At 39.4% G+C, this 26,222-nt stretch overlaps 1 protein-coding gene across 1 annotated transcript in view; it reads right to left on the bottom strand.

The window, feature by feature from the left end:
• The window catches only part of col7a1 (collagen, type VII, alpha 1), a 55,784-nt gene extending 52,301 nt beyond the window's left edge, over window positions 1-3,483 (bottom strand). Inside the window, exons 1-2 of the mRNA XM_088422785.1 lie at window positions 3,419-3,483; window positions 753-793 (exon numbers count right to left, since the gene is read on the bottom strand). Of these exons, the coding sequence (XP_088278911.1) occupies window positions 753-793; window positions 3,419-3,483 (106 nt within the window). The remainder of the gene's footprint in view (window positions 1-752; window positions 794-3,418) is intronic.
• Between the last annotated feature and the right edge of the window lie 22,739 nt (window positions 3,484-26,222).

The raw sequence follows: 26,222 nt of genomic DNA, 5'->3' as shown, positions 1-26,222 counted from the left end.
ATGCAAGAGCAAACCGATTCTGTTCACCAAACAGCTGACAGATGTTGGTTGAATTCCAGAATCTTGACTGTCGTCTATATGGCAGCTACATCAATAATAAAGATGCCATATAAAATATAACAACTAAAAAGGAAAACAGCAGAGAGTGATTTTGTACAGTCGGAAAGGAATGCAAAAAAAAAATCATTTGGAATTTGATCATTTTGATTGCGGGGCCTGCCTGAACCACATCACAGTTGCCACCATGAGAACGGGTCCCCATGAAAGAAAACTGTAGTTCATTCATCTTGACAGGTTTAATGACACAAAGAATCCTAAAAGCTTTCCCATGTTGTCCTATGCCATCACAGTTAGAATATCAGTTTACTGCTGTGATAGAAGTGGAAATGTATAAGATAATGCAAAGAAACTTGCAATGCAATGCATTCTTTACAGCTTGGATTATTTTATGCATGTCTATCATCACATTGTCAAAAGAGCCCACTGTTCTTTTCTGCAAAGAAAAAAAATACATAAATTGGTGAATGTGTGCAACAGGAAGAAATAAACATATCAGTTGCAATTAAAGTAGACAGGTGAAGGGGAAATGTTTAAATTATACACCTGAGCAATGTTCTCTGCCCTTTTTATTATTTTTTATTTTTTTGGTCCTGTCACTCCCCAACGCTCCGTCTCAAAAGCCAACTGTGTTATGACAGCGCATTTGAAGGTGCCGCAAATCTTAATTGAAGACATTCCTTCCTAGTCCGCACCTGGAATCTTTAAATGGATGACCAAACCCATGTGGGACCACCTGAGAGTGGAAGAAAGCACACGGGCATAAAAGCCTTGAAAAAAAAGACTATACACCTTTATTTGAGCGCATGATAAAAGAACCGAAGTCTCATTGTCGAGTTTATGAAGAAAGTACACCCGCAAGCGATTTCCAGAAGCTTCATTTTGGCGGGATCGCAAAGTGGTGATTTAGGAGTAGTAAAAAAAAAAATAAAAACCATTACAGAAAGCAAGAAAGGCAATTTCATCAGATGTAGCGTGTGAATGGTGGGCCATGCTGTCACTCAGCCAAAATGCCATAGAAACACTATACTTAGATATAACAGCATATAATAGCGATTCCTTGCTATTGTGAAATGCCTTCTTGTGAGCTTTCAGCATGTATATTAAGTGCTACTATTGTCTACACTGTAAAAAAAAAAAAAAAAAGAAGAAGAAAAAAATTGGTGAACTTCCATCCATTCAACCATTACTGTAACTGTTTATGCTCACAAGGGTAACAAGCGGGCATGCTGGAACCTCTGCAAACTGTCGTTGGGTAGAAGTTGGCGTAAACCCTGAATCAGCAGCCAATCACAGGATTAAAAAAAAAATGTTGCCGTAAATTTATTTATATCATTTAAATCAGTCATTTATATTCTAAAAGTCATCCATTTAAATGATTGCTGGTGGAAAAAAACCCACACAACAGTTTTTAAAAAAGTGTACTAAAAAAGTCCAATATTTTGAATAATGTTATGTGGAAAACGAAGCTTTTGATATTTTTAACAGGGTGATGAAAGGCTTTACTTACACATGGTGAGTTTTCTCTCACTTTGAATCTGCTGTGAAAAGGCGCCAATTTAAGTAAAACATTTTAATATTGCTGCAAAATTTATGCTTGACCTTCTCTGCATGGATACAGTAAATGACCTTATAAAAATACTCAAAAGAACTTATGGAAGCAAAAACAGAACCGCCTCGTAAAGGGATCGCATCCTGAATAAATTAATCAGTTCCGAATCCAAACTAAACATCCTCCGAAACCCCAAATCTGCTTGTACGTCGTCTCTTATTACCAGAACCGTTACACAACCCGTTTTAAAAAGCCAGATGGACTGAAATAACCTCCGATGTGCTGTCCAACTTATGCAATAACATGAATGAATGAAGATGAATGAAAAGTTATTTGAGAACAAAACAACACGCCCATTCGAATGTTCTAACGTTATGGTATGTCCACAAAAATGTTCAATTGCCCCAGCGGCTCTTAAACGCATCAAAGTCCTTCATAAATGACACATGTGGAACGAGTGCAAAAAACGGACTGTAAGGCTGTGATAATGCTGAAGAGGGGTGAGTGAAGGTAAGACAGGGCAAAAGGGGGACTGTCATCACCCCACGTAAAGGCTTTGACAGACATCGTTTAGACACCCCAGACATGTGCGGATAGGGGGAATTTTTGCGTCTCCTAAGTGCCAGGCCACAACAAAGACGGGAATACTGTCAGATGGCGAACACACGATTGAAAACAATCGGAACACAGAAAGCGTGGGAGGAAGCCGTGGGATGACAGTCATTTTCCCGGGGCTGTATGGTTGTGTGCGAAGGAACCAAATGCTTTTCGCGCTAAATGAGTTCAGCTGTGATGCATTTGGACATTCCGTGTTTTTCTGTGCGAGTCAAACGACGAAACTAAGCTTTGGCCAACAGACAGGTTTTATCAAGCTTTTTAAATGCCTCAAATCGTAGATCGTAAACATGAAGTAGGGCTAGAAATAACCACTATTTGAATCATCTCTTAAATTGTTTATTATTTTGTTGATTAATCAATGAATTGGATTGAAAAATATTTTTTCATTTACATTCTATTGCCGTATTTTTTTAGACTACAAGGCACACTTAAAATGTTTTTATTCGATCAAAAATTGACAGTGCGCCTTATAATTTGGTGCGCCTTATGTTTGGATGTCAAACTGAAGTTCGATGAAAATTTGACTCATTTGCTGTGTTGGTTTGATCTTTTTTTTTCCTTGTGCCATCTAACATGGGAAGCCTTCAAACCCAGTGCGCCCTAAATACAGTAATTTCCCCAAAATATTTTAATTGAGGCTGCCCCTTTTCATTAAAAAAAAAACACGGTTATCAAAAATTGGGCATTATATGAAAAAAATGACATGAAAACTAACATTTATTATGATACAGTTAATGCTTTGTCCAGTAACATGTTGGAAAAAACTGGAGGGAAAAATAATCATAATTGTTTTCCAAAATAAATGTTTTCTTTCTTAATCCAACAAAAAGATAATCAGTCTGCTTTCAAAGGGATGAAAGATCAGAAAATGTTGACAAGATGACATTTTACATGAACAAGTATATAAAACAATCAGTTGAGTGTGAAAAAGCATTATTGAGGAGTTCAAGAATTAATTCATTGTTGTAACTCTAATGTGACGCATCTGAAAAACACATTGACCAAAAATAATACTTGAAAATGTATTCATTCACAAACTTGGACAAAGTTTATTGTCTTACAACAAAAAAGCAATAAGTGTGAGAGTGGTGAATCTTTAGTTACATTTCAAATTGGTCCATACGCATGAAATAACTGTTATGAGTTAGTGTTTGCAAGCATGTGCATGTCAGTACGGTTGTAATGCCTCACCTGAGGTTCTTCACTCCTTGCACCGGGCTACAGCCTACTGCTCCCCGCCTCTCCACCTGTAGCATATCCAGCCTACGCTCCCAACTGTCTTCCTGCGGCGCTCCACAGCTTTGGGCTCTGGTGCGTCACCAAGTATCACACAAGACGTCTGGAGCTCAGCAGCTGCAGTCTTGCATCCCTGCAGGAGAGTGTCAAGACTGCAATTTTTTTCCTTTCTGGGACAGCTTAGCCTGGTGTGGCCTCAACACAGGCAGCAACATCAGGGGCGGCAGAAAACAGTTCAGACTTGTTCAGATGCCTAAAGGGGACTACTGATATTTCCCCTTATCTGGAGTCGGCCTCCTTCGCTTTTCCTCTTGTCCCTCCCTACTGCATGTGCAGACGCTTCTATTTGGATCACTTAATGTGTTTACTCTCCTACAATGTAGTCGCATGACATCAAAATTGATCATACTAATGGGGAACATTTTTTATTTTTAAACTTTGAAATTTTTAGGCTGATTAAAATTAAAATTGGCACGCTGATTTCTAAATTGTGGTCCATTTTTTGCAGCTAATCAAGTTTTGGTTTTTCCTCCAGAGCTTACCCTCCACAAAAGTCAAATTCCACAGATTAGATGTAGTAAAACTGTAGTAAGAAGAGCTGATAACAATTGGACCCATCCACAATTACAATTCAGACAATCTGAGAAGCGAGAGGTGTGTGCAGCTCCTAATAAGTCGGTACTACAAAAATATCTGCAAAAACAAAGCTGGCAGATTTGAAGGACTACTAAATGTATTTAGCCATTTTATAAAGTAGAAAGTTAATATTTTATATACCTAATAACTAAATCATTTTTCATGTGCAATTAACCTCACATTTCTCAACTTGGTCAACTGAAACAACCAATCACGTAGCAAGCAAATAACAACCAACACTGGCATCACATGAGCAAATTGAGAAAACAGGTGAGCCGTAATTGTTGGTTACCCAGACAGAAAATGGAAAATTGTGTTTTTAAACGCATTAACTGTATATGAAACAAAATTACTAAATTAAGTATGGACCAAAAAAAAGTGCTGAGAATGGCCAAATACAGTTATCAACCCTTTAAGTATGCTAGCTTTCTGTTCTCAGATAATAGTACTGACCCACTGGGGGCTGAACACACCTCTCACACTGTCACAATTGTGATAGCACAAACAAAATCTTTACTTTTGGTTGCTGAAAATGGCTCAAGACGCTTAGTATCACTTTAACCTTCTTAACCTTGTAACCATGTAAACACTGTTCTAATTTTTTTTTTCTTTTTTTTTTTTTTTTTCCTCATCTTAGTCTTTCATTTATATACACACATTTAATCTTTTTAAGAAACAGGGATATTGTTTTTCAGAAAAACTGAAAAAAAAATGTTCCCTTTTCCTGTGCTTTGTTAAAAACGGCCATCAGAACAAACCGAAAAAAGTTAGAAAATATCTATGAAGTCCAATAATGAGCCCAGTTAACCCATTCAATCGCAAGGTTTTATATTTTTAAGAGCCTAGAGATTAAATCACAGGTACTTATTAGTCTTTTCAGTTCATTCCAGAAGCTAAAAAAGTGTGTAAAATGGACCAAATGAATTAAGTATCAAAGTAACCAATTACTCTCTGTAATTTGAAACAAAAGACATTCCTGGGACACTTGGGTCACATTTCAATTGATATAGTAAGGCCAATTTACCAGCGAATTTACTGAAACTATGGGGCACCTATCCGATGAAAAATTTGAATAATTATACAAAATTGGCACAAACCACTCATCACCGTTGCTCGCCGGCTATAATTCAGAAGAGTGCGAGTGCATGAGCGCCACAAATGACAAGCTACAAAATGATAATCAACATAAATCAGTACCTTTCCAAACAGATTCAATAAAAGCGTGTGTTTATAATCCTCCGAGGGCGTCAACAGCCCCACAAGCAGACTGAGAGGGGCCCGAAGAAATCAGTGCGCGGCAGATGTGCATGGCGCTCTTATAAAAGACATGTTGCGGCCCTCATGTTCTCCAGACGAGTCTTTACGAGGCTGCATCGGGACAGTAAAGCGCATGGGAGGATCGGCTTCGTACTTTGCACACAACATTCCATCTTCAAGCCGCAGTTCAGCATCTTCAGGGCATTCTTTTAGTCGGCTGGATGTAAGGAACACCATGAGTGTTTTGTGCACTGTATTCATTAAGGTGAAGCAATGCGTCACCATCTGGTGGATTTCCAGTCAACAGTCATTTTTTTTTCCACTTCAACACACTTATGGAAGTGGATTTCCTTCTATCATTGTTGAAGTGCAGACTGGCTACTTCATGTTGTTTGAGATGCAGCTTAGCGGTTGTTTACTTAAAGATAAAAGTGATGGACACTGAGCAGTGATTTTGAATATTTCTGCCATGGGCATGATGTTTTCCCATCAAGTTTTTTCATGTACAGCTGCGGAGTTGTGGAGCCAGGCTTTCTGTTTTGTTCTCTAAATACCATCAATCCTGATGAGGAACAGCAGGCAAACACTTGTTTTCATGACGGTAGCTGGGGAGGAAGAAAGTAGGAAACGGACAAAAGAAGTCTTATTTGTGAAGTTAAAGTCAAACCGATGACAATTGGACAAAGGGAAAGGGAGACCATAACCAGTTAATACTGAGACAGGAGTGTACGTTTCTCAAAGGGACGAAAAAATAAATAAATAAATAAATAATCAAAGGATGTAGGGGCCCCATTGACATTTCTTTTGACTTAAATTGATCAGGCACAGCAACATCAGTGAACTAGGCAAGCAAGCACATCTTTTTTTTATTTATTACAATGTTTTGCATTGTTTTTTAAACTGAATGACTCTGGGGAAAAAAATGGATTAGAATTTTACAAGATTTCACTCTGGCTGAGACCCTGACACCCATCAGAATATATCAGCTCCTAATCTGAAATGAAATCTGTCATATGAAGACCATTTATTGAGTCTTTCCTTGGGTATCATTTGTGTAATATGTTCACAATTTGGACCTCAATATCAGCGATGGGAAATGACGCCTTGTGAAACACTAATGATGATTTGTTTCAACCCTAGAATTCATATTCTGAAAACCTCATGGTCAGACAGGAAACTGTTTTGGTGAAAAATACAGCTAAAAGTCACACAAAAACCAAACGGCATGCATCCACAAATGCCAACATATCACACAAGCACTAAATAACGATATTAATGCCACATGTAACTAAATATTAACATGTGAACAGGGGGGAATAAAATGAAAATAAATAACGTTATTAATGCTACACATCACCAAATATTAATACGGTTTTGTTTGATCTTGACCCAGAAAAAAATTGTGCGGTCAGAAAAAAAAGTCATAATGTGTCTTTTATTGTTCAGTAAAATGCGGAAACGGGCCAGATCCGGCCCACGGGCCGTAGTTTGGGGACCACTGTGCTGTTTGATACATTTATCTAATGCATTTCCATTCATTTTTGCAATTTCTACATTACTGCTACATTACGCCTTTAACTTTGGAAAGATAACAGGATCTGCTGCATTGCCATGCTAAGCTCGTCCCACACATGGTATCGCTTCTTGCTACAAGGTTAACATGCTACGTTCTCATTCATTCATCCCAAATTGCTGTCTGAACATGCCGGCTCGACAATACAAATATATACCTCAGCAGTAATGGCATGCCATTTAGGCAATGTATGCTCACAAAGTCTACACTGTGGGTAAGATGATGGTATATAAGAAATGATGATTTATTGTCGCACTTGAACTCGTTTCAAGCGTGTTTGCAGTGTGCCCGTGTTGACCTGCAGTGGAAACAATGAGAAGGCGGCATCTGACATTAATAGAGAGCTTCTAAAAACAGTGCACTGGAGCTAGCGTGTCAGAACACACTGATGTTGTACGTCTGTGATGATTCACCACTTGGGGGAGGGACGTTCTTTTCCTCACTAATAGCAGCGCCGGTCAAGCGTCGACATTGATCAAAGAGAAAATAAATAGGAAGTAAATATTTAGGAATGACAGAATGTGTTTGTATAGTATAGTCAACATTACTTGCAGATGTACAGAAATATCACACGTTTGCTTTCGCTGGAATCTTAAGCATCCGGACTAATGCCGAGTTAACTTTACAGCCCTCGCAATAACAAGGGCCTCGAAAGGCTTTCAAGTGCTGAGTGAATTGGAACAAAGCTTTGAAAAAAACGAAGGTACTGCTGGAATAATTGCGCAATGAGGAAAAATAAATGCAATTCATGGGCACAATATAGAATTTCACACATGGTCACATTGCAGACATAATGGCCTGAGTCTTTTGTTTAAGAAAAAAACGAACCAAGTACTGACTATATTCTATTTAGTTTATATTTAATGATATTTTTTATTTCAGGGTTAGAATTGAGTGTGTTTAAGAGTGTAGCTGAATCTGACTAATTTAAGCAAAGCTGGAGTGCAGCAAAATTTGTGAATGCATTGAGGGTGAAGTGACTAATGACCTTTTTAAGTCTCAGACAGATGACTGCGAATTTAGTCATAGACATCATGCTTTCATCTTTTGTAATCTGTCTCATATGAATATGTTGAGGAACGAACGCAAAAACAAAACTCCTAGACGTCCTCTAGCGGTGTATTGTAGAAGTACAACCTTCATTATTCGATGGAATCTTCATTTAAAAACTTAAATGTGAACGTCTGGAATACAGCACTATTTTCATAAGATGGTCATTGAAGTCATTGAAGATCACAGTTCGTGTCAAACTTCACTGTTTGGAAATATAGCTGCTAAAATAGCTCAAGAGTATAGAAAGAGTACTATAATAAGAAATTGAATCAAATTTGCCTAGTTGACTGCGGCGAGTTTAAAACCGGCATGATAGAGATACTCTGAAACTAACCTGTACCTTTTTTTTTATGATCATGGCAGTTTGGCCCATTAAATAATAAATTAAGACTATTTCCTGTGCCTAAAAATTCACTCACTCTCTTACTACATATATTGTATTGTAAACCTGTCCATAGGTTTAAATAAGAGGACAAGCGGTTAAGAAAATGGATGGGACGGGATGAGATGGGATGAGATGGATGAAAAAAGATGTATGTCTCATAGTTTGTGAACTAGAGTTTCACCAGTAGAGGGAGCCACATCACAAGGATTTCACTTACTGACTGGGAATACGAAATGGGGTTTTCCAGCAGTAAATGTTTGAGAAAACGTGTCATTTTTTTATCCGCACGTCCTAACAAGGGGTATGGGTTTGCTGGTGACTATCCCAGCTGTCTTTTGGCAGCAAGTGCGGTACACCCTGCATATCGCAGGGCACGCATAGATGAACAACCATTCACATTCACATGCACACCTCAGGGCAACGTGGAGTTTCTTATATACTTACCATAATTGTCTTTGCGAATGTGGATGGACACCGGAGAACCCGGAGAAACCCCACGCAGAAACGGGGAGATAATAAAATCTCCTAAGAGGAGGGGTGGTGCTGGAATCGGGCTTTGCAGTTGTATCGTCAACTTTGGGTAATTAAATAAAATGACGATTTTTACCAAGAAAACAAGCATTCCTAAGAGGTCGCTGTAAATGACAAAGATCAGATTGGTTCAAGCGGATTTACCTACTTAAAGAGAGTGACACACTTTCGGTACCTCACTGGTAAAGCTCAGTCCCATGACCTTTTGGAAGAGGATAAAAGTCAACTAACCTGATCTGACTTTTTTTTTCTCATGTAGGATTACTTTAGGTTATTGTTATTTGGTGGAGTTTCGGGTACTTTGTACTATGGAGTCAGAAACAGCATCAAGAGTTTTCCGCCGTTCATCCGCATACTTTTGCGGTTTTCACTTTCCAGACGTCGTTTTCACCTCCGTGTTCAGGCCCGTCGCGGTGACGTGACAGATAAATGGCACTTAATGAGTTGCCCTTGTCCTCCCAGTCTGGGTTATTAACGTACGGTTACGTCACATGTTTACAGTGCTCAAACATCTAACTGATAACCGAGCAGCCGCTGCGCTTTTATCAGTGAAGAGGAAGAGCGGATGAATAGACAAATACGCAGCTATTGAGATGTGTTTCTTTCAACGTGCTGATAAATAAGCTCTACTGAAAGAAGAGCAACAAATAAGTCAAGGGCTTTCCTCATCAGGGATGAGAGTCCTATTCTGTCTACAAGGATGCACTGAATGGACTCCAGCCTGGTCTTTTCTGTACAAAATTACACAGGCCTTTCACTTCTGTCAGATGGGCTCTATACACTGCATACATATACTGAACATGATGGACATTTGCTTCAGTGGAAGCACTTCTCCGTATGGTGAATTGAAGCGTAGCTTTACATCGAGTTGACCAGGACTGAATCCCTAATTTAATATAGCCGCCCGCTGCTAGTTAATAGAGATGGGACAAGACACAAATCCCCAAAGATAATAGCGACTATAGCTATAGCTAGCGACTAATCTATTGAATTATGATTTCGTAACAGGTTTGTTCCCAGACAATCATTATAAAATCTACTAAATTATTGATCATTACTTTCTGAAGGAAAATCAAATGTCAGCATGTCTTATTTCACAAGGGAATTTTACAAGGCACTTTCTGTTAAGAGCCTAAAACATTTTGGACAAATTTAAATTTACGGAAGGATTGCTCAATTATCAAAATAGTTATTGAGTAATTGAATAGTCAATTAAATATCAATCGATAAACCATTGCCCCCCTAAATTTGATTTTGATAGTTTAGCTCAGTGGTTCTCAGCCTTTTCTCAGTGATGTATACCCTGTGAAATATCTTTTCAGCCAAGTACCCTTTAACCATTGCAAAGCATTTTTGGGTTAAAAAAAATTAAAACATGCCATCAGTCATTCTTTCATTTGTATTGGACCACAAAAAAAAAAAAAAGATAAGCCTAGTGTCCTCTTTTGTACCATAGAAGTAATCTGTTATCAAAAACACATAACTTAATTATTAATAAGTAAATAAATCTTTCCACAAAATATAATTACTATAACGCGTCAAAAAAAAAACACAGAAAAATATTCAACATAAAACACCCTGTTTTGGGGTTACAGTAGAGATATTTTCACTAAAATAAATATGTATCCACAAAAAAAATCAACTTAAAGTGTCCTCTTTTGCAATCAGAGTAGCGATGACAGGTAACGAGAGGTGGCACATGACAAGTTGGATCCAACCATTCTAGTATGGGGACGAATCTGGGTTTTTACAATACCGAACATAGACTTTGTTTTATGAACTTATATGTTCCTTTAAAATCTCCAGTACCCCCTGGAGTTCCTTCAAGTACCCCAGGGGTACGAGTACCCTCAGTTGAGAACCACTGGTTTAGGTGGTATTAACTGATAGTCAATGTCTGTTTAATTTTCTTAATTGTTGTGCACTTACTTGATGTAATGTGCATGTGCGGATATTCCTTGCAGCTTGGGAATTCCAGGTGGAGTCGTTTGATGTGTCATAGTTTCAATGCACGTGTTCAAACTTGTCCGAGGTGATCAAACAACAACAATCGCGCTCAACGTTTTCCTTTCTACCTCCCCTACGATGCGTGGTCTTCCATCTGCTCTTGTTTGTTAAGCTTGTGTGCCCAAATTTGCTCTGCTTACTGGGCAAACACGCTGTGTTTTCTTGAGTGGCTTTTTGTCAGTCCGTCACACTGTTGCCCTGACCCTCACACGCGCAAACAAACGCTTGTCTTACACATGTGCACAAAGTGACGTTTTCCTCTAAAAATACAAAAGTGCTAAAATGCAATGTTGAGCGACACAAGATAATCTCATCTCATCTCAGGCTCCACCACATCAATACAGAGAATTGAAGAAAAGATTTTTTTCAAAGGCCTATGTCAGTCTTCACATTTGTCCCCGTTTCGGTGCCACAGTTTACATGGCAGTCATACCTGTCTGACTACCCATTGTTGTTGTACACTGTAATTATGTCAGTAGATTAGATGTACAGGCTACATACAACAAATAAAAGTGTAAAACACTATCTGGAGGAATGGATGGATTCTTCATCTCCATCATCTTTATTTTCTTCTTCATTACTCTCATGTTCATCATCTTCACCTTCACAATTTTCCTCATCATCTTCATCATCATTTTTATCAACACATCTTCATTGTCTTCCTTGTTGTCATCATCATATCATCAGCTTTATCATCTTCATGTTCCTCTTCATCACTGTCACACTGTCATCTTGTTCACCATCACAACTTTATTTATCTGCAAACATCTTCATGTTTATCATCATCATCTTCACATCTTTTTTCTTCCTTATCATCTTCCCCCTCTTTTTCGTTATCTTCATCCTCTACTTCATCATGATCATCCTAATCATCTCCAGCTTCATTATCACATCATCTTGATTTTCTTGATCATCATCATCCTCATCTTCACAGTTTTATCATTATTTTCCTCATCATTATTTTTATCATATCTTCATTCGTCACCATCATCATTATTGTTATCATATCATCTTAATTTTCTTCCTTATCATTACCTTCACCATCACCTTCATTATCATTATCATCACCATTATCATATCTTCATTGTCATAACTATCGTTATATCATCTTTATTATCATCTTCATCATGCTCTCAATCAACATCATCATCATGGACCTTACCATCATCATCTTCACCATTTCTTCATCAGTTTCTTCATCATCATCATTTTACTATCATCATTTTCATTTGTATCATCACCTTCACCTTCATTATCATCACTGCCGTATCGTCGTCTTCATCCTCTTCATATTTATCATCTTCATCACCATTATTATACCATCATCATCATCATATTTATGATCATCATCATGTTCTCCATCGTCATCATGGCCTTCATTTTCACCTTCGTTATCACTGAACTCGCATTGAGTACTGGGGTACAGTCATACCATGACTGATATAAAGAAATGTCTTCAAACTTTTGTCTGTATGGTGTCAGCACACCGGATAGATCTTAGCCATGACAGCTCTCCAGACACAGGTCCTTGCACAAATTAAAAAAAAAAAAAAAAAAAAAACATGGAGAAAGAGTTGTGCCTGCGAAGTGTAACATGGATACAAGTGTGTATATAGAAGATAGTGAAAATGTCCTGATGTTTGTAGCATCTGCCTGGTCTGTTCCTCACATTGATGTGTGTTGTCTATGTGTCTAGTTGCGGGGGCCTGGCACCCATCACACACAGGAAACAGACCCTGGCTCTAAACACGCAGGAAGTGCAGTACGCACAGGAAACCGTACCTCAACTCCCGTGCGCGTCTGGCTCACTCCTCCATCCTGCACACATCTTAAAAGTGCTTCGCTGCTCTGCGGTGCTTCCAGTCTCATACTCGCACACGCACAGCCGAGACTCGCTCACGCTCCATCCCCGGAGCCAAATCTGGTGTTTGGATCCCAGGGTTCAACGCTGAGGTCAACAATGAATTACCAACACTTTAAAGAATAATACACCAGCAGTCAAGTAGGCATATGTTCCTTTTGCTCCACCGCTAATGTTGCCAAAGACAGCAGCTGTTAAAAAGATAGATTCCTCACTTCTTTTTTTTTTTCTATTCCGTTCCATTTTAGAGCCATTTTAATTGCAGTACACTTACAAAATGAAGCAGTATAAGCAGCAAAATACACTCGTTTTTAACCATCTCGGGGGAGGCCATTTTGTTCCTTGCTGTCGACTGAAAATGACATCAAAGTTGCTCAAGGATCAGGTGATGACCAATCACACCTGAGCTTGTGAACTTCACATGACCAAACGCAAAACAGATGAGCTTGGTCAAGTATAACTACGCGGAAATATTGTATATGGTATTCTGTGTCAATATGTATTTTTCACAAAATAACATAGTTGTTTTGATTTCATCTGAATACTCAACATTGGATTTAAATCTACTGTCGCGAATCGGAAAAAACACCCGATAGCCGCAGCCCTAGTTTCGATCACCTTTCTTTTCAGTTGCCTGTCAGACAAACATCTTGCGATCCACTGAAGTTTCCCCAGCAGATAAGAGTGATAGATGTGAAAAAGTGAAGGCGAGAGAGTCAGTTAATCATGTTTGATCGAGCCATGAGGCTTCTTTGATTCTTCTGCGCTTCATAAGAAAAGATGGATGAGGAGTTCCACGTGAGGGATGAGCAGCCCATTGTTCATATATCCTTCTGACACACGGAGCTGACACGTAATTGAAAACTGACTCCTGGAGTTACAGCCCGGTGTGCCCCCATTGGCCCCCCCTGGGGCTGGGGCGACCTTTACGGCCAAGCCCCGATGACCTTGCGTGGGGACCGGCTGGCTTGATTGATATTCACCTGGTTTTCATTAGATGTCAATCAACACGCTCCGTACTTCGCCGGCCCTTGGCGTCAGGCAAGATTTTGGAGTATTTGTTGGTTCTCCTTGATATCAGCCTTCATTTCTATCTTTGCCTTCACTGATGTATTGCCACTTTTGACTTATTAGTATATCATTAAACCTCACCGTTAACTACTGTGGACTCGTAACACTATTAGTCACAATTAATTGGCATATGTCACGCACAGTTAGCATCCTTTCCATAGAGTTAGCTGAGCAAGCGTTTATTTGATATCCTTGATATCCAACTTAAAGGGCAAACTCAAACTATGATAGAATTATTCAACAACTTTTCAGACGCGCAAGTAAATTCTAAGAAAACGTTCCGGGAGTTCCGAGGATCATAAGCGCGTCTTAAAAAGTAAAAAAAAAAAGATTTCCATAGTTTTCTCAAGTAGTCAATCAAGTTCTGTAAAATTTCAAAATAACAGATATGTTAACAAACCACTAAAAACAAACAGGGTGTTTCCAGTCCCAGCACAATCTACTATCATGTTAATAGAACATTTAAATGTACAGTTCTCTGAAGTTCAAACAGTTTTAAAGGAATGTATTACTGGCATTAAAAAAAAAAAAAGATGTCATAATTTGTCAAATAGTGCGATATTTAGTCTATATACATACATATATATATATATATATATATATATATATATATATATATATATATATATACATACATATATATACATACATATATATATATATATATATATATATATATATATATATATATATATATACATACATATATATATATACATATATATATATATATATATATATATATATATATATATATACATACATACATACATATATATATACATACATACATACATATATATATACATACATACATACATATATATATACATACATACATATATATATATATATATATATATATATATATATATATATATATATATATATATACATACATACATACATATATATATATATATATATATATATATATATATATATATATATATATATATATATATATATATATTTATTTATTTAATTTATTTATTTATATACACACACTGTGTATATATGTAGAGTTGGTAAAATATTCAACAATGACCAGCGACATATCAGTAAGATCTTCTTACTGTGAGTTAGAATATATTGTACTAGTTAGCATACCTGTAAGTTGGACTGCTTAAAATATTTTTATTTTATTCTGTTCTTCAACTCTTGTTCAAAGATCTTATGCCCCCCAAAACTAGCAACCTAAAGGTGGATTTTAAAGCTACTGAATATGTGCTCGCATGGTTTTCGGTAAGGCTGAAATAACAAAAAGTTGAACAACCCCGAATGATATAGGTGATATGACAGATATGATGTAACGATAGATAAACTGTGGACTAGATTTCTCTTTCTTTTACCTGAATCTGACAAATGATCAGTCCTTCTAAAAGCTCTTCATCTGCTGCTGTATTTTGTTACTCCACACTGCCTTTCCCAACATGTGTTCAGAGCAGCATCCAGATGGACGCATGATCTGTATGAATAGGAATGATGGCGAGGATTTCTGTTACACACACACTAGCGCACATGCATATCTGCACAGAGCATCTAGGCTCCGACGGAAAAAAGCATGCAGTTGAAATTCTCCCGAGTGCTCATTTTTCCATATGTTGAATGTTGAAATCACTCCACTCGCAGCACGTTTTATGGCAATGACAGTAGCCGAATGTAAATCAGCCCCCATAGCGGGTGATCAAGCATGTCCACTCTCGCCTTCCACTGTGTGTAAAGTTATTCCACGCGGCGCCCCAAAGCATTGACCACTCCGGCTCCCAGAGTCTGCACGCCTGGCTGAGCTCCGCGGGCCTAATGAGCCAAGGAGGAAAGAAGCAGTCTTAACAGGGCCATTACACTTCAACGAGACTCTGGGTTTATACCCTGGCAATATAACATGCCTTTAAAACCTGCCGGTGTAACCTTGATCTCTGGCGTTTAGACAAGTCAACATGGAAATAGAACCTCGCAGCGCGGCGTATAAACACCTCTGATGGACAGAGCGCAGCCGCGAAGGACAACCGACCACAAGCGAATGAATGATGGTGGTGGGTTCAAGGTATTCACAGTCAAAATAAAAGCGCAGCAGAAATTACAAGCATTAGTAAGTTTGTGTGTGTGTGCACATCCCATTGCGAGATCGAGGGGCAGATCATTTTTTTCATGGGAAACTCACATGAGTACAAGAGCATAGTGCTTGGTACTCATTCTTTCTTTCTACAGTTTTTTTCAAGACAAATAAATCAATGTCTTTGTCAGTGTCGCTCCCAAAATTAAGCACACTGTCTGTATGCACTCAGTGACATGGCATTATGAAAACCTGCGTCCTCAAAACGTTTCATGAGTCCATCGCTTTTGGTTTGCGCGGTTCCTTTGGGACCCGGTTTAATTAGCTCAGGTCAAAAGTAAATTCTGCTTAGCTTCATGAAAGGCGAGGAGAAAACTATAACCATAAATGCAACGTCCTGCGTTGACTGTACATACTAGTACTACTACTATTACTGCGACATACCCTTAGTGTTTGTAAACTTATGAGCACAGCTGTACATGTATCATCCTTCAACACCAGTTGACAGACTCACAGCTGTGCTCATAGATATACATACCAATTCAATACATTCAGTTCCTTCTTAAAAAGTAGGTGTACCTAATGAAATGGCCAGTGAATGCCGTTTTCAAAACTGGGCCATATCTTGTCATTGAGACTAAAAGAAAATAGAACGACACACGTGGTGCCTTCCATTAGCGGCACAATAAATGTATTTAAAAGGAGGGCCAGATGAAGGCGGGTCGTACAGACGCGAAAGGTTAACGGCCTTGCGAAGTGCAGTACGTCATAAAAGTCACCATTGTTGGGAAACTGTGACCATTGTTCGAAAAGGACTGTCACAATGCCACGACCAGACGGAGAACGAGCCCCGCCCCCTCCCTGGTAGATGCACAAATACGTGAGGCAATTTGTCATCCGGTTGCACAAGATTTGTCAAATTAGTAAGCATCACAAGCACACGTATTACCAGCACTTAAAATCTTACCTCAGTAAGTTGCTATATTAAAAGTCAAAGCAAAACACATATCACTGGGAATGCCATAAAAGCCTCATATATTGTCTAATCTTATTTAGAATATAAAACGGTCACATTATCCAACCTCGACTTTGGAAGGCAAATCCTGGCAAAGGAAGCAAATTAGAGAGTGAAAGTATTGGAACGGCTGATTTAAAGTGCAGCCTGTCACATCCTCCGGCTGAGTATGTTGTGGTATGCGGTGGGTACGAGCAAAGTACCTCCCATGGGAAATATTGTGTTACAGCTGCTGCGTTTTAGATCACAACCAGGATTCAGGATACAGCGGTGCAATGTTGGTTTGGATCAGCGGCGGATCAGGGAGCCGCTCACAGGGCCAGTACTAGGGTCACATTTGGATAAAGTCCCATCCTCTCTTTCCTGCTTGTACGTATTTGTATTTTACTACACAGATTCTAGTGATAAATGCGCACAAAATTTTCAGAAGACTTGAATTTAGACTTAACACAGATCTAATTAGCCCATGTGTATTTCAAAGGGTGTCTAATTCAATTCATTGCTATTCATGGGCCAGCTTCACCTTTTATTTATTTTTCGGGCAGCAAGAACTATTCATTCACGTTCTACTGACTTGTTGTTGTCAGAGCCCATGCTGCTGATTGCAAAAACTGCTGCTAACCATGATGGGATTGGAAAAACAAAAATAAATATGACATTCCGCAACATTGGCGAACCATCTTGAGCTTAGTGGTGGGTTCGTAGTGGTTGTGCAGCAAAAGGGAGGAAAAAAAGAGGCGCAGTAGCTGCACGATGATACCTCGCATGCTAGCTTTGAGCGGAGGGCCATTTCCTGCGAAAGCAGGAAAAGCTCATATTGGAAACAGATTTCCACACACACACGATTTAAGCCAAAGTCCGAATGAGAGCCGCCTGCACACACAAACAGAAGAACACCTTCAGAGAGATATCAACCTCCACGTTTATCCCCCTCTAGAGTTAAACGTTGTTTCTTTCATTAATTGTGCAGTTTTACAAGAACATATTTTCACCCCTGCCTCTCCTCCTCTTCGCTCAGGGTTCATGTTTCACTGTTTGGCTTTATAAATGTCAACACACAGGAAACATGCCTGGGTGGAGGAGGTCTACGCCAGGCAGGCTGGTATAGAGCAAAGGCCCAAGCAGAGTCCCGATGAGATGGAGTCACTGGGGCCCAAACATAAATACAGCATGCGACACACACACACACACGCTCACGCTCGCTTTTAAACACTCAAGGGGAGGAAGTTATCGTCTATGTGTCGCGGTGCGAGCAGACGCTCATCTGTTGAGTGTATAAAAGTGTCAGGAGAAAGCCTGGTGACCCTGGAATCAACCCAAACAGATTTTGCGCCGAGTGCAGCTTGCAGAACCACACATGTTGGGCATCTGCACATGCAGGAACAAGGATGCATTCTTTAATTCTTTGTTTGCATTGCTATGATCTGAAGAACATGTTGTCACATGAGGGGCAAAATTGGGACACAGATGCAGACACGGCACAGAAGGAACAAAGTAGATATTCTTTATAGACAAAAAAAAAATCCAAATGACAACCAAGGGTGAGAATTAAGACAAAGTAACAGCAAAAAGCAGGGCAGGATGCATAACACTAAAAACAATGAAAGAGAGCAAGACTGGACTCAGGCCGATGGAGGCCGATAACAGGCCGAAGGAAAAACAGCAAAATCCAAAGTAACAACAAACACAGAAAAAAAGGGGACGGCTTAATGTTTTGACAATGTGTCACTGAGCAACAATACCTTAAATACTGAATGATTAAGCCATGCCAAATGCCTTATGACAAAATAAAGCAAAGGACCATGATTAGATTGAAAAAGCATCTGAAACCGGACCTGAAAATAAGACCCAGAAAACTACTCTAAAAACTAAAACCAGAAACTGGATTGGTAAAACCTGACTCAGAAACAAAGGGCCCAATCCAAAACACAGTCACAACCAGTCACAAGATTTCTTCCTAATCCTCATCTGTGCTTTGTCACTGCATTTTTAATCGGTTTGCCACTAGGAACCACACATTTACCAGTCTCAAATAAAACAGCTGTCATCGACCACCATGCGCGGCGGGGCAGCTGCCTCGTAGAGTGCCGGTACATCAGCCGGTAGCCTCAATCATCCCTCGCAGGGGCTGTAAAGCCGGGATTACCATGGAGATAACCTTCAGGTCAAAGGAAGTGTGCCAGGGCCGGGACCCCCCACACTGCAAAGCAACACACGGGAATGAAGCTATCTGCAATGGCTTCTTTCAATATCATTTTTCGATGGCATCCATTTGCATTCATTTCAATGTCTGCTTTGAAAATATTTTCATGTATTATGGGCCAAATAATTAGCCGCATATGCAGTACTTATTATGTATTCCATCCATCCATTTCTTATAGTCACTTATCCTCATAGAATTCTTTTTTAAAAGGGCTTATAATATGATATTTTATTCTTTCCACAGTGTAATATGACATTTGGCATTGCGGCACTTCATTTCTTATCAAATATGAGTCAAAACTCATATTTAGAGAAGTTCAAAACTGAGCATTCCGCATCTTTGATTTAAGCGTTAAGTTTCTCAATGACTAATTGTCTTCTTTCCTGCTTGGCCCACCTCCTTGCCTTTGTCCTGCTGCTTTGGTGGGCCAGGCCTCATCCTGCCTTCCAGGTGGAGGTATCCTAGCAACCTGGCAACCATATCTGCAGGCAGATGCAGGTACGCATAACATCCGCCTTCATTAGCATTTAAATCAATCAAAACATCTCGGTTTTTCCCTCCACGCTATGTTTTAATTAAACACGCTCCTCACCATATCCCCATGTCACCACACGCGCAACAATCACAAAGAACGGAAGGAACCACTGGAGACAGAGAAAATGTGCTGAAGGCTATGAAAAAGGCAAAGTTTTCCATGTATGTCGCATGTTTCTTTGCTGTTTTGAATCATATTTTATTCCAAGAAGAACTCTGCCAAAGAACATTTCTGGACAGCTTCAGTGAGTGTGCTGTGAGCCTGTGACCCTTTTTACAGGCGAGAACGTCTCTCTGTGTCCCTGGAACTTCACCAAGTCTATATATGAACATTAAAACCTCCACTGGGGCTTGAGTTTGGGTTCACATTGAGAGATTTGTCTTGGCAAAAGCCAATTGATTAAAACTTAGAAGGAAACGGAACACTCTGAAGCTTTTCAAATTGGCTCTGTGGTCCAGCCTTTCACTGTCCAACGGCATGCATCATTACCGCTGCCAAAAGTTTAGTTATAGAGGGTCGAACTGCATACTGTAAAATTGTTCCTTAAGTTGACACAGGAGTCTTATAGCTTTCTTTTATGTTTCAAGTTCACTTTAACCAGAAGTGGGAAAGATAAGTTTTTTTTTTTTTTTTTGCTGGTCCGTCAGTCTTCAGTCATTGGTGCCCTGCCCCCCACTGCTCTTGAGTCATCATCATCAACGCCACCCCCCCAAAAAAAATCAATCAACCCACTAAAAAAAAAAAAAAAAAATTAAACCTCTAAAAAAAGTACTATTAAAAATATTGTTTATAGCTTGAACTTAAACAAAAAGCAAAAGCTAAATTTTACAGTCTTCACTTCAATCATCCGATTTAAAAAGCCAAGCTTAAAACAAAATAAAGTACTGGTAATCACACATCCCAATGCCTATTGTGTGTCCCCTCAGCACGAGACTGCAATATGCAATCAGGACCACTAGGGAGCATACATCAAACAACATGTATGTTCAATGTGGGCCATTGGAACCCAACTGCAGTTAGCAATCACATCCATTATGGTGCATCATTGTACTACAGTCCATTCATCTACCTATCTTGACATTAACCATTTTACATAATGGTTACGAAAAACAGAGTTCACATTTGACCACATACATATCTGTCACATACACGACAAGGAAAAAAAGCAAGGTTTTGCTGAGCTAGAAAATGCTTGCTTTTCTACATAATGTCTTTTTGGGGGAACTTTAAAAACTTCTATCTTGCATTTCCTGGCAAAGTGTGCTCATAAGAGTGAGATTGCCACTTTGCTGTGTGCTCATCGGTGATATGAACACAAAGGCATTACAGAATGCTATGTGCAAGTGATTTACAATGAACCAACTTTAGGGTAGTATGCAGTTCAGTTTATGAAACTGAGCCAAAGCCAAAATATATAGAGGAAAATCTCACTGCACAACAAACAAAAATGTCACAAACTGTCTCTTTTGAAATAGTATATAGTAGAAGAGCATGTAAATGTTCTGCATGTCACTATTATGGTCCTGGCATCAACTAAAGAACAAAGTGAATGAAATTAAATGAAAATGTATAATCTACCAAGCAAACGCACACACACACACATCTGTCAGAACAGTCAGAAATTACTGAATCAGGTGACTACAAGTGACTACAAGCAGGCAAATATGACTCTATAATACAATGCTTACAAATGACATTACAAAAAGGGCAGAAATTTGCATGCCACTAAACATCTCTTCTATAAATATCCCATCAACACAAAACAGATGTACGCCTCATCTGAAGAGCACCTCGCTAACACTTTTTTTTTATCTTCCCTCACTTCCTATTTTCGTTGCCCCTCTGTTTATCACACCATGCCATCTTTCTGCCATGCAAATCTTATCAGTCATGTGCAAACCTGATGGTGCATCGAGTTGATATAATTATGCAACTGGTGCTGGTGACAGCGCCTCTTGACACACCTGGACATCATGGGAGGTGAGACTGCTGCACAGTGCATTTTCACACCTTTAGGTAACACCTGTAATGAGGTGTTTGCCAGCTGCACCAGGGTTAGATCCGGGAGATTGTGGGTTTGTACATTTTCTGGTTTATTGGCTCTCATTAGGCATCGGATGCATAACACGATACGATGTTAAATTCATCAGATTGAGTCTAGTATAATTTTTTTTTAAAAGCAGGGGGAAAGAAACACGTACAGGCAGTGATTTTAGTTTCTTTATCATGGAAGGGGCTTTCACATGAGGAGCTGACAGGACACAGAAATGCAAAGCTGATCGTCTTTAAAAACAAAAACCCAACCTAATGACATTAAGCATCAAGATCCAGTCCTAGAAAACAAGATGGAAAACTAGAGTAGGAAAACTACACTTGAAAAACTAGACTCAGAAACTAGAATTGGTAAACTAAACTGAAAAAATATTCCGAAAACAGCCTGGGAAAACCAGACTAAGAAACTAGACTCTGTAAATGAGACTCGGTAAACTAGACGGAAAGAAATGAGGAAAACCTCTTGACATGAGAGCTTCAGATCTTGCTGTTCTGATAACGTATCACTGAGCAAACTAAAGACCCATGTGTGGCAATGGATACATCGAGGAACAAACAGTGAATACAGGACCTAATATGACAAAGGTGATAAATACATAAAAATTTAAATTGTAACAAATACATGGCAACTGATATGACAACAGAAATGATAGGGCGGGGGGGACGGCCATTTTGGATTCTGGATGTGCTTCTTTTTAGTTATTAAGATCCAATTTGTGACAAATGGTACAGCTGTGGCAGATTCCATCACTCTTTGATTGAAATTAAAAGTGCAGCGTTGTAATCTGCATCGATTTGGTGAACGCTGCTCCATCGTCTTGGCCCGGACTACACTCTAATGAAGCCGAGGAGGAAGAATGCTCAGCCCCTCCTGTGCAGTCTGCTGCCAATTATCTAGATTGGACAGGGCCCGCCGTGTGAATGTGATTACGCGTACCTCGCGGCACCAAAGGTTCACACCATCGGGTGTGAGAACACATGGAAATGCTGAAACAGGACACTGTTTGGAAGAGCTGTAGTCCATCTGAGATTCACTCAACAAAATTAAAAGGTAGGCTTCCTTGGAGAAGTCCCCAGAAAGGTTTGTGGGCCGGTGCCAAAAAATGCGGAATATACGAACAAGAGCCTAATCGTTTGGCGGGTAAAAGCAGCAAGCACGTCTCTAATTAAGTTTAGGGCAGATTCAATTTAGGTCCGGACAGAAGCATTTCCTGCAGAGGCATTTTCAACTTTCTTTCTTTCTACAACGCGGAATGAATGTAGACTTGATTTTCAGATGTCTTGGAACAAAAAATTGCATTTTCCATCCTTTTAAGATCAAAATTAGCCAAAATCTTATCTGATTGTTAGCATGCAAATACACCATTTAAGTTATCAGCTAGCATAGCATTTTCTAGCTTAGCATCAGACTCTTTTACGCGTGTGGTGTTCTGTCATTTTTATCTCGACCACAAACGAGGAGTCGTAAGCACACAATATTCTTTCCTCATGCAGGGCCTTTCACACTCCAAAAATCAGTTCACGTAGCCGCTTAATGTTATTCAATTGTCCAAAATGTCTTGATAAGCCATAGCTGATAAGTCAGCATGTTCCATATATGGTGCCGGTGGAGAAAGTGAAGCCTTTCCACGTCTCCCGTGAAGTTGTTTGGACAAGTTGCTATAAACGTCTGCCCATAGGGAGGACTAGTCAAAATTAACTGCGCAGTTTAAAGTCAACAGTCTCTCTGCCTTTCTCCTTATATAGCCTCAAATTGTGCGTTTTGTTTGGCTGCCGCATCGCATTTCCTGCAGGGGTGGTGGACAGTGGGTGAACCCCTCAGAGAGGACATCTCTGGGGGCACACCAGGTCACTGGCTGCAGGCGCCTTTTAAAAGTAATGGATCCCCCTTTGTCTTTGTGAGAGGACTTTTTGTTTTTGACTCTCAATATTGTCACACTCCTCTGTGGAGCTAAGAGCAAGAGCCTCACTCCCCGCATTGTACAACCCAACATAGGAGCGGTCTGTCACGGATGACCCTTATTGATCTTGTTCCAGCTACCGTGACATCTGCTCTCAGCTAATTGAGAAGTTTCATGTACAAATGACAGCTCTCATTGTGCTAGGCTGTTGTAAAACCAATTCTTTCACTGGTGTTAACAAGGCTGCTTTGTTTAATGGCAGTCTTTAGGCGAGCGCCAATGGCACACACACACATATATATATATATATATATATATATATATATATATATATATATATATATATATATATAAAACGTACTAACGATTTTCATCACAATTTGGTCACTGGTGTGGTCTGTAACATCAAATTTGATGGAAATGTAGCTCAACACAATAATAGTCTGCTTTCATGGCGGACTAAAAACAGCTCATAATTCTAATAGAGAGACTAAAATTCTGGGCATTTGGCCAATTGTATGTCTCTATGTGATTCACAGATTACCCCAAATAATGATTGATGAATTTGGTGTTAATTACTTAATCGATCAGTCAATTCGTCGTTCTCTCATTGTGATTATTTGTCTGTCTGCCTTAGAAATGCGAACACTTCCAAATTTCTCAAAGTAGTCGTCACGGTCAAAACAGTCAAACGTCTCCAACAACGAGGACGTTTATAGCATTCTGTCGCACAATGTCCACTATCGCATGACTTGTCAGGGAAGACATCAGCTACTGTGCTGGCTTGGTTCATGTAATATCCATTGTTTGTATTTTTTTTTTTTTTAGGTACCGGGAAAACAACAGGAATGATCTTGACAATGTCACCTGGGTGAAAATAATCAATTTTCTTTTTTTTTTTTTTTTTTTAACTACAGTAGGTTACTGCCATACATTCAGTTTTCTGTCACATGCTGGCGTCACACCGTGAGAACGGCGGGCACAATTCGCCCAGGGGCCTAAGGGGTCAAGAGAAGCCACGCTTCCTGTCCCGTGGCTCACGGGAACCCTGCCGACTGTTTTACTGGTTCTCCCCTTGTTCAGATTTATCATCTCTGCCACTGATGTGGCCTCTCGCTGAGACCATTAAAGACCAAAGAGTATCACCCCAAACCAGATGTTTCACTTAACCAAATGCAGCGCGGCAACCATACATACAAAACGCAGGACGGACCGATGAGCTGGTCGTAAAGCATTGCACCTATGAGATGCCTGCTTTTAATTTGGACAAGCCTATCATCACAAAGGATACAGTACTGAAATATGGCGAGTGATGTGAGGGCTATGGTGAAAAACGTCTTCATCCCGCTTTTCTGCTTGATGGAATGCACCCCGAGGCTTAGAAACACACAATTGTCAATAAAACACGTTGAAACATCTTTGGTCCAACAGTTCACCTGTCAAACAATATGGAATTTGACATAGGTTTTTCAGGAATTGCTCTCTTAAAATCTATAAATAAATTCTGAGCTGAAACCATCAATATGAAATCTGACAAAAACCTCTCCTCACTGCGATTAGAAAAGTTCTGGGAAGCCACTGAGGGAATATTTAAAGAAGACCAAAGTAGAGAAAATTAATATTTTTGCAAAGAGGAATGACAGTGAAGGCATTTCTATCCTGCCTGCTCAGTAAAATATAGCCACAATATTAAGAGAAAAACCAAACGCGATAACCCATCTGGCTCCTTCACCTTCCCAACTTTCGATCTGGACTTTAAATGGAAAAAAAGACATGTAGCCGTTTGTGTATTGCTGCAGTTTTGTGCATACGTTTGGACAAACATTCAGCTACAGTATAAACGTATCCAATGTGTGTGGATTCTTTTTATGGACTGCATCGTAAAGGCTTTACTGTACATTACCATCAGAATCTCTGCCAAAAACATTCTGTGGGGTAAATCGTTCTAAATTAAAAATATATCCTCCCTATACGACTGCCAGGCATTTGAGGACAATGACAGTGAAAGTGTATGCTTCACACAGTATGCAATTTAGCTGTCAGAGACCAGAATACGCAGGCCATTTGGAGTTATTTTGAGGCCCGGTAAGCTTTTCTTGTAGGCAGTTTTGTGTTTGTTGTAGTTGTGATAGTCCCTAGAGAAAATTTAGGCTGAGTGTGGCGTCTGCTGCGGCCAGATGGAGCCCCCGCAAGCCCTCGATGAAGAATTTGGGGGTGTCGAATGATCACAAGGAAGCAACTTCTGTTACCAATCAGATTTGGAAAACTACTTTTTAGTTCCAAATCAAATTTTGCGTGAAGGGAGCTTGTGAAATTCCTGTGATAAACAGTTACTATATGACGTCAGTGTTCCTGGAATGTGAATGCAACTCATTGTTTCCTCAGAATTTTAGGATTTAAGAAAAAGTGACCATGATTTCGACAGAAATACAAAGTGCTAACATCACTTTATCTAAACCAAAGAGTATTTCTTTAAGTAAGGTATGTGTGCAGCAACAGCTGACGCTAACAGAAAATTCCGAGTCGTAAACTCAATTTAAGCCATGCTTGCATATCGCCAGCTTTTTCTACTGGAGGTGGACTCAGCTAATTACTATCATGTGACTTCTCTCTCAATTTCTTT

This window comes from Hippichthys cyanospilos, chromosome 9 (genome assembly GCF_059441005.1).
Source record: "Hippichthys cyanospilos isolate Australia breed blue-spotted pipefish chromosome 9, RoL_Hcya_1.0, whole genome shotgun sequence".
NCBI lineage: Eukaryota > Metazoa > Chordata > Actinopteri > Syngnathiformes > Syngnathidae > Hippichthys > Hippichthys cyanospilos.
This window is presented reverse-complemented; position numbering and strand designations above follow the sequence as displayed.